The following is a 15,913-nucleotide window of genomic DNA, read 5'->3' as shown; positions in this document are numbered from 1 at the left end:
TTTCACGCTATTCGGGTGGAAGTTGTTAAATCATTTGTGGGCTGTAGAGTCTTCAGATAATGCACACCTGGAAGTAATGGTACATTTCTGAGCTAGGAAGTTGGTATTTATCTAGTAGGGTTTATTTAGATATGATACCTTTATGGTCGCACATGTCAACAATACGTATCAAGCCATTGTTAGTCCACCATACGAGCTCTTGAGAATTAAGACCCGGGGTGAAATCAGGACTACCAGTCAATGGAACATGAGAAGATCTGAATGCATGAGGCTTCATCCATCTGTCCCATAAAGAAAAGGATAATGTGGGGCACATTAGAATTGGTTCTGGTGATTTTTTTTTATCACTTCAAACTGTCCCAGGCGGATGTGATATTTGGACCTCATCAGGCTTCTGCTCGACTCTCTGGACCCTCAGGTTGACCAGATTTTCTGTGCCAAAGCCTAGTTTACCTTAAAGTGGATATAAACCTGATTCATGAAATTTGGCCTAGGCACATCTATGTGTAGTGTTTATTTATCTCTCTCCAAAGCCCTAAGTCCTGTGTCTTTCTGCTGATCTATTCTTCTGTCATCAGCATAACCTTTCCTTTAATCAGCTATCACACGGAGTATACCCAGACTCCCCTTGCCACTTTCTAAAGACTATAGCAAGCTGAAGACAGCTGATATACATGTAAAATTTATGTAGGGAGATTTGTTTCATCTCTGTATCATCTGCGGCTGTTCACTTCACTGGCTATATGTGAGGGTTTACATCCACTTTAATTTTTCTTCCACTTACCTAATATCCCAAAGCCTTGACATGACCCCTCATATAGTGGGCAGAGTTGGGACAAGCGTTGTTAACTCCTACCTCCTCAGCAGCACTTCACACAGGCCAGTGAGGCCGCCTCACCTCAGGCAAGTACAGGTAGACACTGGGCAGGCTCCTCTCCGATGTGTGGTGCTGGTGCTCCCTTCCCTCAGGCTCTGAGCCACGCATTGCTGGAGAAGATGGTGGGTGGAGCTGGAGCCATAATTGAGTCAATGGGCACGTAGCCTTTAACTCCTCCTCCACTCTGAATGCTGGGGCCTCATCCTCTCCTTGCAACGTCACTGGTTTGTAGACATCAGGCGATCCTAGCAGGGGGGGGGCACAGTAGATGCCAGTGAAGGATCAGCCTGCCGCCCTGGACTTGGGCCTAATGATGTAAAACGAGCACTACAAGACCAGGAGGATTTTTGGGGGCCCACTTGGGGCTATAGCCCAAGTCAGGCCCCCCCCCCCCCCAAATGCTTCCTACAAAACGCCTGCAATTCTCCCGCAGTACAGTTGGAGAAATACTGTTCCAGCAGAATAATGCACCATGTCACAAAGCTCAAATCATCTCACCACTGGCTTCTTGAACACGACAAGGAGGTCCCTGTACTCCAATGGCCTCCACAGCCACCAGATCTCAATTCAATAGAGAACCTTTGGGACCAAAATCTCAGAGGAATATTTCCAACACCTTGTTGAATCTATGCCATGAAATATTAAGGCAGTTCTGAAGGCAAAAGGGGTCCAACTGGGTACTAGCAAGTTGTACCAAATACATTTCCCGATGAGTGTATGTACACTGTGCAGGCTTATCTTCTCAATATTGTAAATTATAGTGTTTTTCGGGATACCTCATTACATAAACATTAACACAAAGGGAAAGTCCACAGCTTACCTTGCCCCCAACAAATTGACAGAGTCCAACAATTGATTAAGCAGCCAGTTTAGTTGACCGAGTCTTTAGCCTGAAAACGAATGATTTTTTGCATTTTCACAAGGTAAGCAGATGTACACAAAAGGTCTATAAATATGTGCTTTATTACTAAGATAGTGAGGTTTCATTTTTTGTCAAACAAGATAAACAGTTTTACAATAAACAGAACATTTCAGTCACAGCTGGCTTGACTGTGTTTGGCCATTGGGAAGATGGAATCCCCCCTCTGTAAGCTGGGATTTTTTTTTATACCATAACAGGTCAGAAGGACATGAGTTGGGGGATTACACTGTGGTAAGGGTTGTATAATAACAGCATATATTTTTGAAGCAGTCTTTCATATATGGGGTTAGAATACAAACCATAATTTTTCCAGGCAGCTGTGTGACAAGACTATTCCAATCTGTAAGTAGGCTCTGGTTATGTGCCTGTCTGCCTTCTAAGTGTTCTTCCCAATTGCTAAAACTTTTCACTGTGACCGATAACTCATACAATATAGAAGCGAAAAGCTTTTGGGGTAACTACCATGAAAGTGCGACTGGGTGTATTTGTAGCGGTTTTAAGAGAGAATTTAGCTTAACAATGGATGGCACATCCAGTATTTTACCTGGGCTTTGGGTCCAAGTAAAGTACTGGATGTGGCACTGCTAAGCAAACAATAAGGCTCAAAGAGAGTCTGCTATCCACTTAAGGCAGAGTAACTGTGCCTTCCGATAGCTTCAGGAAAGTGTATTTACCCAGGAGTCCATCCCAGGTTGAAGTATTACTAAACCCAGGACCCTGCATTCACTCTATCTGGTCTCCCACATAAAAACTGATAAATACATTTTCTCATCAGCAGTATATAGCAGTCTTGTGAAGGGGTGCCTTTGAGTATATATCAAAAAACATTTATTAAGAAAAAAACAATATCCACTTCCACGGGAGACTGTAGAGTTGAGTTCAGATACATCTCTGGGCTGAAGAGAAGGGGGAGGACTACAGGTCACAGCGAGTCCAAGTGTTGCTGGCACCACATCAGATCCAACAAGGATAGGGTGGGATGGCTAAGCACAGCAGATTCTCCTTCAGCTATCCAGATAACACATCAAGATTTGATGGGGTCAGTGAAGTGATCGTCAAGCAAGATGTTGGTTCTGGGAGTGGTAGTATGGGGAGGTCAGACGCCGGAGCCCATTGCTGGCCATGCTTTAGTGTCCATAAGGCTCATCCAGCATCCACAGTATGGTAGTCGACACGGCTGTGTGATCGGAGCCAAAACGAGGCTTGGGAAGCAAACAGTGTGGCGCCGGGCTGTGACGTCACAGCTGTGCGGCATGTTTCTGAGCTTGCTATTGGTGTAGAGATAGCTGCAGTCCTTTTTGCTTGAAAAAGAAGTGCGGCTATCTTTACACCAATAGCACGCAAGCTCGGAAACGCGTTGCACAGCTGTGACGTCACAGCCCGGCGCCACACTGTTTCTCTTCAGCCCAGAGATATCTAAACTCAACACCACAGTCTCCCATGTGAGTGGATATTGTTTTCTTAATAAATGGTTTTTGATCTATACTCAGAGGTGCCCCTTTCCTTGTTTTTCTCCTAGCTTACTGGAACCTGCTTCTGGTCTTTTCAGTGACAGCCCTGACAGACTAATCAATAATATATTATATTAATATATATATCCCTGCCCTTCGGAGTATTAGGAACATTATATTGAGGTATCTTAGCATTGCACCTTTTTACTTGTATAATATAGCAATCTTGTGACTTCTATCAGTGTTTGCTTGTAGGAGAAATTTTCACTTTGCACTGGCTGTCTTAGCAGGATGCAGGACCCCTGAAGCTCTGTCTGGACAGTGCTGATTGGCCCTGTGCTGATCACATGCACTCTCCTGAGGCTGCTTTCACACTGGGGCGGGAGCAGCGTCGGCGGTAAAGCGCCGCTATTTTTAGCAGCGCTTTACCGTCGTTTTAGCGGCGGTGTGCGGGCACTAGCGGGGTGGTTTTAACCCCCGCTAGCGGCCGAAAAGGGGTTAAACCCGCCCGCAAAGCGGCGCTTTGCCGGGCGGTATTGCCGCGGTGTCCCATTGATTTCAATGGGTAGGAGCGGTTTAGGAGCGGTGAATACACCGCTCCTTCACCGCTGCAAAGATGCGGCTGGCAGGACTTTTTTCACCGTCCTGCCAGCGCATCGCTCCAGTGTGAAAGCCCTCCGGCTTTCACACTGGAGTTAAAGGGGCCGTTTTTTTTCAGGCGTTACACAGGCGCTATTTTTAGCGCTGTAACGCCTGAATACCGCCCCAGTGTGAAAGCAGCCTAAGAAAAAAAAAAAACAACTCTCTAGCAATACACAAACTGGGCATGTGCAGCCTGATGCCACAAACTCTATCTTATCCAGGATTTGTGCATACAGTAACAAACGGCTTTTTTTTTTTTTTACACAATGTGGAGGATTAACCCCTTAGGTTCCACAGTGAATATAACACGTATGCTTTACTGCATATACAGACTGCTTTTACTGTTGGACGGCAAATCCAATACTTAACCTGGGCTTTGGGCCTAAGTGATGTAGCACTGTTAGTCTTCATGTACGCGGGACGTATTTACAACCTTTCCTGAAGGATTTAACTTGACAGATAGTAACCCATGTTTAAAATGTCAGTTTTACCATGTTTGCGCTTGGAAGAGTTTTAAAAAAAATCCAGAAATGAAAAACGTCTGTAAATGAAATGTGGCTAAACGCAAGTTAACGAGTTTAGCGCTTGAAATGTCTCTAAACTCAGCTTCTGAACCAATGTTTTGCGCTCCAAAAAAAGCCTCTAAACTCAACTGCCTAGAAACTACTTTAAATAACCCTGTGTACATGTACTGATAAGATAACAGAGGAGAGTTCAGGAGCAGTTGAAAAAAATGCCCAACTGCTCCTAAACTTCAGTTTAGCAGCAGCAGTGTATACGAGGCCTTAAGAAAAACAAGGCCAAGGCTTAAAAAGAGTCTCCTACCCCCTTAGGGCAGAGTAACTGTGCCTTCTGATAGCCTCAGCAAAGTATACTTACCCAGGAGTCCTTCCCAGGTTAAAGTGTTACTAAACCCAGGAGCCTGCATTTACCATATCTGGTCTCACACAGAACATGGAAATGCAATAGTTTTAGTAAACTTAAATGCCCTTTCTCATCAGCAGTTGACCCTCTATCTGGACAGTGCTGATTGGCCCTGTGCTGATCACATGCATCCTCCCAAGAAAAAAAACAAAACAAAACACTAGCAACACATAAAACTGAGCATGTGCAGAGTGCCCCCTAGCTCCTGTTCCATCAGCAGATGGATTGGGGACTGTGTAAGACGGGAGGAACAGTCTTTTTTTACACCATGCAGAGGACTAACCCCTTAGGTTCCACAGTGATTATAACAAGCATGATTTACTACATATACAGTCTGATTTTACCGTTTTGGGTTTAGTAACACTTTAACCTCTGCTATTAGCACTAACCTAGTTGGGTGACATCATAACCCATGCACATGTGACATCATAACCCATGCACATTTGTCACACCTGATGATCAGGCCCGGGAATCACATGTGCATATAATTTACTGGAGTGGGCTACCAGGAAGTACTGTCATTTTCCTCTAAATAGTCAAAGTGACAGTGTTTCTTTAAGTTGAATCTATAAGGTTGCACATGTGGGCAAAGCAACAGGTTTACTTCAATGCTTGCTCATACGGCCACTTATATTTCTTCCCCACCACTCTGTGAGCTCGCAGTTGTGAATGGGAGCTTAGGCAGGGCTGAGAACTATGTCCCCACCCCTACAAGACAAACACGGGGTGCCTAAGCACCACTACAGTTCCACGGGAGGGCATTGCCAGGTATTTTTGCTCCAGGTTGCAAAAGAGCTGAAGGGAAAACTGAGCATAGGATGCTGGTGGAGCTCTCTTGCTAAAATAAACTTATTGCTTTAAAAAGTAGACCTCTAAGGTGATCTTACTTAAATATTTTATGTTAAGACCTACATTAAGCATGCCTCCTTGTTCTGAATCAGTGATTCTGAAAGAATACAAGTCAAAGCACAGCAAGAAATAGGACAAAAGGTAGCAGCCACGGATTTGCCCTAATCAGAGTTCTTATCAAAACATGAAGCCTATAAGGAGAGTGACAATTCACATTGTCTGTAGATCGCTACCATCCCTCATCCTGCACTGAGACCCGAAGTTGGAGGATCCAATTAGCTGCTATAGGACCTGCTCTTGTTTCGTACAGGGATCATTTGTCCTCTATCTTCCCAGCTTTTGTTGTGGATACAGATAAAGGGCAAAGTGACGGGTCCACTATAATTACCTTGCTCCCTAAACTCCCTTTCCTTTAATTTCTGTAAGACCCACAGGAGGCGGAAAAATAGTTCATTCATATTGGCTAGAAAAAAAGTCAACAGCTATTCTTTCAAGCAAAACTTAGGACTGTCCGCCAACAGATGTCAAAATACAACCAACATCTTCCCAAAACTATTACTCCGAACTGACCCTTTTAAAAGCTGAATGTTTTATTTAAAACCAAAATTGTAAAAACGGAACCTGAAATATAATGTTGCAACGTACATAACATTGAAAGGGATGAAACGTGGCTCTCACTCTGGAATGTACTCGGCAATAACGGGACAGGTGAAGTCAGGAACAATAAAACGCTTCGGTTTCCTCTTTTCACAGTTGATAGATGAGTGAATATGAAGCAAGAGGCTGCCCAAAGCTCTGAAATGGATTGACAGAAACCTAAGTCTTTCGATCAGCCCCACGCATATACAAGGCATTATATATAGAAAGAGCTCCTACAGCTTGTGCTGCAGATAAACAGTTCCCTTTGCGGAAACATCAGATACTGAACGAAAAAACACCCACTGGGGGGGGTCATCTTAGAGGAAAAGTATGTGTTGCTGAATGTGCAAAGTTCACATCTCCATGCAGCAGAGCTCCCGTCTTAGGCACTTTTTCCGCCTGGGCGAAGGGTAGACAGAATCCAGATTCTGTCCATGGAAAAGTCTTGCTGACCTCCATAAACATCAACACCGCCAACCTACAATCTGTTATCTCCACTTAGGCGTGTCTTCCGAGGCATTCTGCAACAATAGGAGAGAGGATGTTGTAAATATTTGAGGCATCAATATTTGCTAACTCAAACCAAAGCAATGGCAGGTATTGCACAGAACAGAGCACCAAGGTAAGACTGAATTTATTGATTGCCAGCAAGGTACAAAGGGCTCAGTTTCTCAGTTGCTTTGCGCTTAAGCTGGCCATACATGAATCTCGGCTGATTTAGGAGGAACCGGAAAAAATTTGAACTGTTAATGGGCGGGCTGAATGCACCAAGTTGATCAATCAACTTTGGTACACAACCAGTCTGCTGGATTCTCTTAAGATTATCACTAGCGGCTGCTATCAATATTAACTGCCTTCACCCGGGAGCAGACAATGACTCGGCTGGAGGGATTCCCATCAGACTGGGGGAATTGTGGTTGCAGGAAAGAAATTTGCACCATGTATGGCTGGGCATAATCAGCAGTTATTTTCTTAAAGCGGAGTTCCAGTAATTTTTGTGTTTATTAAAAAGTCAGCAGCTACAAAAAGTGTAGCTGATGACTTCTAATAAAATTACACTTACCTGTCCAGGGATCCAGCCCCGTCCTCACCTGAGCTAGTTTTCCACAAGCCTTCCAGTTCCTGGCGCCGGCATCTTAACTGTGGGTTATGCTGCTTTTGGCTTCACAGCCGGCTGCTTGATGAGCTTTGTTAATAGTCCTGTGACGTGGCAGGAGGTACGAAAAATGTAGCTGCTAACTTTTAATAATCAGACGCTCACCTGTCCCACAGTCCAGCGAAGCGGGTGCACAAAGCCCCGCTCCTCTCCGAGGCGCCAGCATTCTACCTGTGGGCGCCTGACTGTGGCTTCACAGCTGGATGCGCCATGAATGGCCGGGTAATCTTCTGGGAACTGTGATGTGTGCCAGAAGATTGATGGGAGGGAGGGAAAGAGGAGAACGCCTGCTTCAGTTGCATAGGCGGCCCGAGCAGAAGTGGAAGCTGGCTACCTGTCAAAACTAGGTACCTGCCCCCCCCCAAAAAAAAATAATGATATTCCAAACGTGGCATAGAAAGGGGTGAGGAGGACTTTAAGCAGAAGTTCCACTTTTGGGTGGAACTCTGCTTTAATACCACACATCATCTAGCGCCTATCTTTTAGATCTCAGCTCACAAAAGGTGCATAAACATGCTTTATTTAATCTGCTTTTTGGGTACTGTACCCTACTAGTGATAGAACACAGAAACTGATATTTTAGTGGTCCTGTTAACTGCACGCCTTAGCCACCTCAGCTCCGGAAAAGTTTTATCCTCTTTATTGCTATTGAGCATTGCACTACTTTAACTGGTATTTGCGTGGTCAACAGAGCCCTGGGCTGTGATTATACACAGCCAATTAGCAGGTCGCTTTGCCATGGCAGGTGGGTGGTCCAGAAGTGGTTAAAGAGGCGTTTCACTCTGGAGAATTTTTTTTTTTTTTAAGTTAGCAACTATAAATCCTGTAGCTGCTGGCTTTTAATAAAATTACACTTACCTGTCCAGGGATCTAGCCCGGTCCTCACCTGGGCTAGTTTTTCACAAGTCTTCCAGTTCCCCAAGCTGGCATTTTAACTGTGGGCAGCTGGCGATGCTGCTTTTGGCTTCACAGCCGGCAGCCGGCTGCCCGCTGTGCTTTGTTGATAGTCCCGCAGTCTTCTGGGACCTGAGATGTGTCCCAGAAGACTGCAGGGAAACTTTGGGGATGAACTGCTCTACAGTGCCTGCAGCCACATGGGATCAGTGTAGAGCTTGCTTTTAAAGCTTGCTTATTAAGAACACAAATATTTAAAGGTTTTTAATCTGTACATAGTTATACTTAACAGCACACCCATGATGTGCAAATCTATGTTCATTGGTCAAATGGCTCTTTAAACTTTTTTAGAACTTTCAAATGGGATTGTTGCAAGGGCACAAAGAACTGTTAATATTTTCCATAAAAAAAGTTGAGATGCACAGAATGTAATGACATACAAATTGTCACTAGACACAAATTTATGAAATATTATGAAAAAAAAAACAAGAATAGTTGCACTTTTTTTTTTGTTTTGTATTGGGTTGGCACAAGAGCCAGGCAACTAGCATTTGCTGCATAACGTTGGCAAACGTGGGCTCACAGTTTTCTCCCAATGCAGGTTTGCTTTTTTTTTATGTATTATTTGTTCCATAAGTGCAACCCCCCCCCCCCCCCCCCCCAAAAAAAAAGACCTGATGATCCTGCTAGAAATCCAGTGCTGTCCTGTGCTTTACACATCCTGCAATGTTATCTCAAACAGCATTTTTGAAGGATTTCAGAACTACTCCAACCCCTATATTATGGAGAAGAGGAGAGTGAGGAGTTCTGTTGTCCTAACGCTTTCTGTCAAAGGGTGAAAACGATGTTAGAATCAGTACAACAAGCAAGCATTGCCATCTAGGACAGGTGGGATCACCAGGTGAAAAAATAAATCCTTAAAAAAAAGACAAACTAATGCACCACTAAGGACTGATGAGTTGCAATAGATTTGATTTTTGTTCTTAAATTTAGATTAACCTCAGCTGAGATTGGGAAGTGTGTGCCCTGGTCTTACCTCCTCTCTCTTTCGAAAGGATCCGCCAGTTCTTGTGACATTCGGAACTCATCTAGCTGATGTGCAGGGCATCGAGAATCTCCCATTCCATCACGTAATCGACCAACTGAGGGGTCACTGATCCGCTCACGGGGTGCTGCTGCACCGTTAATTTCTCCATTCTCTTGCTGCAATTTATTAAGCAAATATTAGTTTCTATGAGCAAGATCTGGGATTACAGGAAATCAAAAAAATACACTAACCCATACAACCAATCAGAAATCATCCAAATGATTTTTTTTTACCAATCTCTGATTAGCCACTATGGGTTGAAGTAACATTCTTTAAAACATTATATTATCTATCCAAAGTGAAGGTTGGGGGTACCCAAGATAAGCTAACCTTTCATTTGGATGCAAAGTCCTCTTTGAACACTCCAATACTGAGCACTTTTTTACCCCCTTCCTGCCCAGGCCAACTTTCCGTCTTCAGCACTGTCGCACTTTGAATGACAATTGCGTGGTTGCGCAACAATGTATCCAAACTAGAGCTTTCTTTTGGGTATTTATTTTTTGCTAAATTTAAAAAAAAATTTCATTTGTTATAAAATTTAGCAAATAAATTATTGTTCTTTATAAATTTAGAGCAAAAAGTATTCACATTTTTTGGGGTAAAAATGACCCAAATCAGTGTATATTATTTAGTCTGTAGGAAATGTATAAAGTCTGCAAACTATGGTATATATCTGAAAATGGACCAATCCTGATGTACTGGCAGCCCATCTCATTTCTTGAAGCCCAAAAATGCCAGGATAGTACAGATATCCCTTCAAATGACCTTTTTGGAAAGTAGACTATCCAAGGTATTCAATAAGAGGCTTGGCTGGTTTTTTGAAGTTGTAAATTTATGTCTTAATTTTTTGGAAATAAAAAAAATAAAGTTTAATTTTAATTTTTGCATATCACCACCAGTACAGTACACCATCATCATATAACTGGTGTGGCAGTGATTAGGGACACTGGCTGATGACAGTATGGAAAAAAGAAAAAGAAAATTACTTTTTTTTTTTCACAATTTCTTTTAAACACACTGTGACAAGAGCCATGTTACCATAGTAACATTACACCACACTGGGGAAGTGAATTATTATTATTATTTTTTTTTTTACACATTATGATTGCCATTAGCATACTCACATTGCTACAAAGCAAGTGTTTTACTGAATGATTTGTCAAAGCTAATTGCTGTGATTTGTCAAAGCTAACGACATAGTACAGCTGTGATTGGCCCTGTCTGTGATCACAATGACTAATGACAGTTAGCAACACAATTGTACACAATGGATGGCATGAAAAGGAAGCCATCCATTGTTTACAACTGTCATGTGACCTGCTGTGATTGGTCACATGGTATCGGCAGCAAGCCGGTACACTGATCAGTTAGCCGGACACAGCCGGGGACAGGTCGTGTTGATGCGCAGCCCTGCTTTATGAGAGGACATTTTTGGATGTCCAATCAGACTGGTAAAGCCACCAGCCAGACGTCATAGTGCTATAGGCTGGGTGGGAACGTGTTAAGGTTGTTATCAAGGAGGATGTGACTTTGGATGGATTGTGAAGTCTCATAAACACGACACATCCATAATACACCAAGGTCTTTGTTAATGAAGGAACCAAGTACAGTTTACCCCGTTGTCTCTTTTCACACTATCACCATGATCAAATAACTGAGCTCATCTTAGACCAGGGCTCCTCAAACTACGGCCCTCCAGCTGTTAAGTGATAAACTATACAACCATTAAGGTCACTCACCTTGCTGGAGTAGATATCTAAACGTACGAGAAGGGACGCCAGCTCCAAGTCTTCGGTGTAATTATTCTTCAGTGGAACTGATCTGTATCCTGCAAAATATAGACGTGACCTTCTAAATGACCTTGCTATGAAAATCACATGTACAAAGCCCCCTGTCTCCTCTTTACTGTACCTGTTTTTAGGCCACGAACCACAAAGGATGCCTGGGCTAGAAAGTTCTGATCACTGAACATGTCCTCCTCATAGACCACAAACCTCAGGAAGGCAAGCTCTGGGTTGGAAATAAGGAACTGGAATGTCTTCTGGGGCCAAACCGGGTTCAACCCATTATCAACTGTTTTTAAATAGAGATAGTTAATTGAACGTACTAGAAGGAGTTTCAACATATACAGGCGTTAGAGTGCCAACTGTTTGTGTAGTGCTTTACAGAATAAAAGACAGTGCAGTTACAATATAATTCAAGACAAGAGGGTTATAAGGCCCTGCTCATAAGAGCTTACAATCTAAACATATTTGAACATTAAAATATTAGATCTTTAGTCAAACAGTGCCTAAAGATAGAAGTGATATCTAGTTAAAAAAAGTAAAAAATTCTTTCCTAAATGTACATAACTGGATACTAACATTTATAGGTAAAGTTGATCCAGGCAAAATCCAATTGGCTCTCCTGGATCAGGAAGGAATTTTTTCCCCTGCTCTAGCAAATTGGATCATGCTTTTCTGGGGTTTTTCTTCGCCTTCCTCTGGGAAGAACTGTGGTTATAGGATTGGGTATATGGGATTGTATATTTTTTATTTTATTTTTTATGGTTGAACTAGATGGACTTGTGTCTTTTTCAACCTGACTTAACTGTAACTATGATATGCTTGGATAAAAACGCACAAAATTGGTCTTTTTAATCATATTTACCGAACAAAAATGTCAATAGATGTAATGGAAAAAGTCAGAAGCTGGTTTTGCCCCCTTATCAGAAATCATGAAATTGCATTTAGTACAACTACCCACCAGGCTTCAGACAAACTTTCACTACATTTCAAGAGGTTTGTGGGTTTCCTTGCATGATCTGCCTGTTCCAAAATCCCCCTACAGACTTTCAATTGGGATCGATCAAGGCTGGGAGTATGCAAGTTCATAATCTTCGGCCTCTCCTTTTTGAGCCATTCCTTACTGGAATTGCAAGTGTGATTCAGACCATTATTGTATGGACAGACTCATTTCTGGTTCAACTTTAAAGCGGGAGTCCGCCGGGACTCCGCGTTTTTTTTTTTTTTTAAAAGCCAGCAGCTACAAATACTGCAGCTGCTGACTTTTAAAATAGTGACACTTACTTGTCCAGCGCGCCCGCGAGTCGCGCTGCACAATGAGGATGGACCCGCTGCCTCTGGGATCTGTGTGTTTCCCAGCAGGTAGCGGGGGACTTTCGGAAAGGGGCGTAATCTACGCCCCTTTCCGCAGAGAGCTATCCAGGAAGTGGGTGCAGATACCTGTACTGTACAGGTACCTGCACCCCCCTCCCCCCTGAAAGGTGCCAATTGTGGCGCCGGGGGGGGGGGGTTCCAATGAGCGGAAGGTCCACTTTAGGGTGGATATCCACTTTAACTTTCGGATAGATTGCCTCACATTCTCATCGTGCACAATATATAGTTTGACTTGTAGACTGTGACCTGCCCAGGCACTGAAACAGCAAAGAAAACCGGAGTTAGACTTACCGGTAACTCTTTTTCTAGGAGTCTTCCAGGACAGCCTTTGAGATATAGGGCTCCTCCCTCCGGGACAGGAAACACGTCAAGCCAATTAAATAAAAGGTATGGTCCTCCAGGCCCTCCTCAGTTTTACTCCAAGAACCGCCGGGAGGCTCTGAAAGACATAACACACTAACAATCACGTTAATACACATCCTCACCACTTAGTCCAATTTAAACAACTTTGGGTGGGAAGCCAGGCTGTCCTGGAAGACTCCTAGAAAAAGAGTTACCGGTAAGTCTAACTCCGGTTTTCTCATATCGTCTTCCAGGACAGCCTTTGAGATGATAAGCAAGGAGCTCACCTTGTCAGGGCGGGACCACTGCCTGGAGGACCTTACGTCCAAAAGTCTGTTCTTTATCAGACCATAAATCCAGACGGTAATGTCTTGCAAACGTTGAGTAGCTGGACCACGTTGCTGCTTTGCAGATCTCCTCCGGAGAGGCTCCAGCCCTCTCTGCCCACGATGTGGAAACCGCCCTTGTAGAGTGTGCCTTAACTAAGGGTGCCTGCTTCCCCTCTAACTCATAGGCTTTAACTATCGCCATCCGTATCCACCTGGCGATAGACGCTTTGGACGCCTTGCAGCCCTTGCGGGCGCCCGAAAAATTAACAAAAAGTGAGTCTGACTTCCTGAAGACCCTAGTGGCTTCTAGAAAAATTAATAGACTTCTCCTGACGTCTAACAAACTTAAAGATCTCGCCACGTCCTCGTCTGAGGTTGAGAAAAAAGTTGGCAAAATAATATCCTGTGTCCTATGAAGAGTGGACACCACTTTAGGAAGAAAACTAGGGTCAGTCTTAAGTACTACCCTGTCCTTCTAAGATTAACAAAAATGGCTCTCTGACCGAGAGTGCCTGCCGATCACTGACCCTTCTAGCTGACGTGATCGCTATCAAAAACACAGTCTTTAGTACCATCCACTTAAGTGATGCTCCCTCTAATGGTTCAAATGGGTCTTGGGTCAAAGCCCTAAGAACCAAGGCCAAATCCCAGGTAGGACAGGTCTTCATTCTGACAGGCCTGGATCTAGACAGAGCCTTGAAGAAGTTCCTGACAAATGGATTCTGCTGAAGGGAGGACTGAAGGAAAACGCTTAAGGCCGCCACCTGTACCTTTAGAGTGCTGATAGATAGGCCCAGCTCTACCCCTGCTTGTAGAAAGTCCAGGACTGCCGGGACCCCGGGGCTTGCAATTCCCTGTTCTCGCAACCAGGAATTAAACCTCTTTCCTACCTTGGCGTAAATTGCCCTAGCAACTGGTTTACGGCATTCTAACAAGGTCATAATCACTTTTTCTGAGAAACCCTGTGACCTTAAGATTTGTTCCTCAGATACCAGGCCGCAAGCTTGAGCCTCTCTATCTGAGGACACCGGATCGGCCCCTGGGAAAGTAAATCCTCCCTGACTGGTAGAAACAGCGGAGGATGGATGGCCAATCTCTTTATGCTGGCAAACCAGGGTCTCCTTGGCCAAAAAGGAGCTACTAAAATGAGGTCCGTAGTCTCCGAACGGAACTTCTGCAGGACCTCCGCCACCATCCTTACGGGAGGAAAGGCATAACACAGGCCGAACAGCCATGGATTGGCAAGGGCGTCTATCCCCCTGGCCCGATCCTGTGGGTGAACCGAAAAAAAGTGCGTCACCTTCCTGTTGCCTTCTGTTGCAAATATGTCTATTTCTGGCCTTCCACAGCATGACACAATCTCCTCGAACACTTCCTTGTTGAGGGACCACTCGTCCTGACCTATCTTCTGGCGACTGAGAAAGTCGGCCAGTAAATTCTGAGTTCCCTTTAGGTGAATGGCTGATATTGCGGACAAGTTCTTCTCTGCCCAGCAGAAGCTTCTGTCCGCAATTACCTGGAGTGCAGGGCTTTTGGTTCCCCCTTGCTTGTCCAGGTAGGCTACTGCTGCCACATTGTCTGAGCGAACTTGCAGATCCCTGCCATGTAACTGGGACTGGAAGGTTTCTATAGCCTTCCAAACTGCCAGAAGTTCCTTCTGGTTTGAGGAACGACCTGTCTCTAGGTTCGACCAGGAACCCTGGGCTAAGCTTCCCTCTAGGTGGGCACCCCAACCCAGCGTACTGGCATCGGTCGTGACCACCACCGTAGCTTGTGGGGACCAGGGGAGACCCCTGTCTAGGTTGACCTGGGCCCGCCACCAAAGAGACCTCTCCTGACTGCCGAGGATAGGGGCATAACCTGATCCAGGCTCTCCTGCCTGCCATCCCAATAACGGAGCATGAGTCTCTGTAAAGGGCGCTGATGATGCCTTGCCCAGACCACCGCTGGAAAGCATGATGTCATCAACCCCAGGACTCTCATAACCTCCCTGATCTGGGCTTCCCGACCAGATTGAAGCTGGGCTACCGCCTGCTCTAGCTTGCAGATCTTCTCCTCCGGAAGGAATACCCTCATTTCCATCGAAGAAATCCTGTATCCTAAATACAGGACCTCCTGTGAGGGGGTCAGCTGGGATTTTTCCTGGTTTATCAGCCACCCCAGTGAGCGCAGAAAAACCAAGGCCTCCTGTATGTCCCTCTGCAGCTGTTGGGCCGACTGGGCTATGAACAGTAGATCGTCCAGATATGGGATCACTGTTATAGCCTTGAGCCTTAATGGGGCCAGTGCCTCTGCCAGAACCTTTGTAAAGATTCTTGGTGAGGCTGAAAGCCCGAAGGGGAGAGCTCGAGACTGGAGGTGTAACACACCCGTGTTCAACCTCACCGCCAACCTGAGAAATCTCTGAGATTCCAGATGAATCGGGATATGCCAATATGCATCCCTGAGATCCACTGTGGCCATGTGACAGCCCTGAAACAGGAACTTGGTTACCGAGAAGATTGACCCCATCCGGAACCGCTTGTATTTTATGAATCTGTTTAGGGGGCGGAGATTCAGTATTAACCTGAACTTTCCCGAAGGTTACTTTACCACAAATACGTGGGAGTAAACCCCCAAGCCTCGCTCCTCCTGAGGCACCTG

The 15,913-nt window shown here is 44.7% G+C and overlaps 1 protein-coding gene across 1 annotated transcript in view; it reads right to left on the bottom strand.

Annotated features, from left to right (window-relative positions):
- Positions 1-1,821: 1,821 nt before the first annotated feature.
- The window catches only part of PLCG1 (phospholipase C gamma 1), a 154,087-nt gene continuing 139,995 nt past the window's right edge, over positions 1,822-15,913 (bottom strand). Inside the window, exons 29-32 of the mRNA XM_077459131.1 lie at positions 11,353-11,514; positions 11,181-11,269; positions 9,391-9,557; positions 1,822-6,825 (exon numbers count right to left, since the gene is read on the bottom strand). Of these exons, the coding sequence (XP_077315257.1) occupies positions 6,783-6,825; positions 9,391-9,557; positions 11,181-11,269; positions 11,353-11,514 (461 nt within the window). The 3' untranslated portion in view covers positions 1,822-6,782. The remainder of the gene's footprint in view (positions 6,826-9,390; positions 9,558-11,180; positions 11,270-11,352; positions 11,515-15,913) is intronic.

Source organism: Lithobates pipiens, unplaced genomic scaffold, assembly GCF_037356315.1.
Source record: "Lithobates pipiens isolate NorthernLeopardFrog02 unplaced genomic scaffold, aLitPip1_a1.2 Scaffold_28, whole genome shotgun sequence".
Lineage (NCBI taxonomy): Eukaryota > Metazoa > Chordata > Amphibia > Anura > Ranidae > Lithobates > Lithobates pipiens.
The sequence above is the reverse complement of the archived record's forward strand: the minus strand, read 5'-3'. Positions and strand labels throughout refer to the sequence as shown.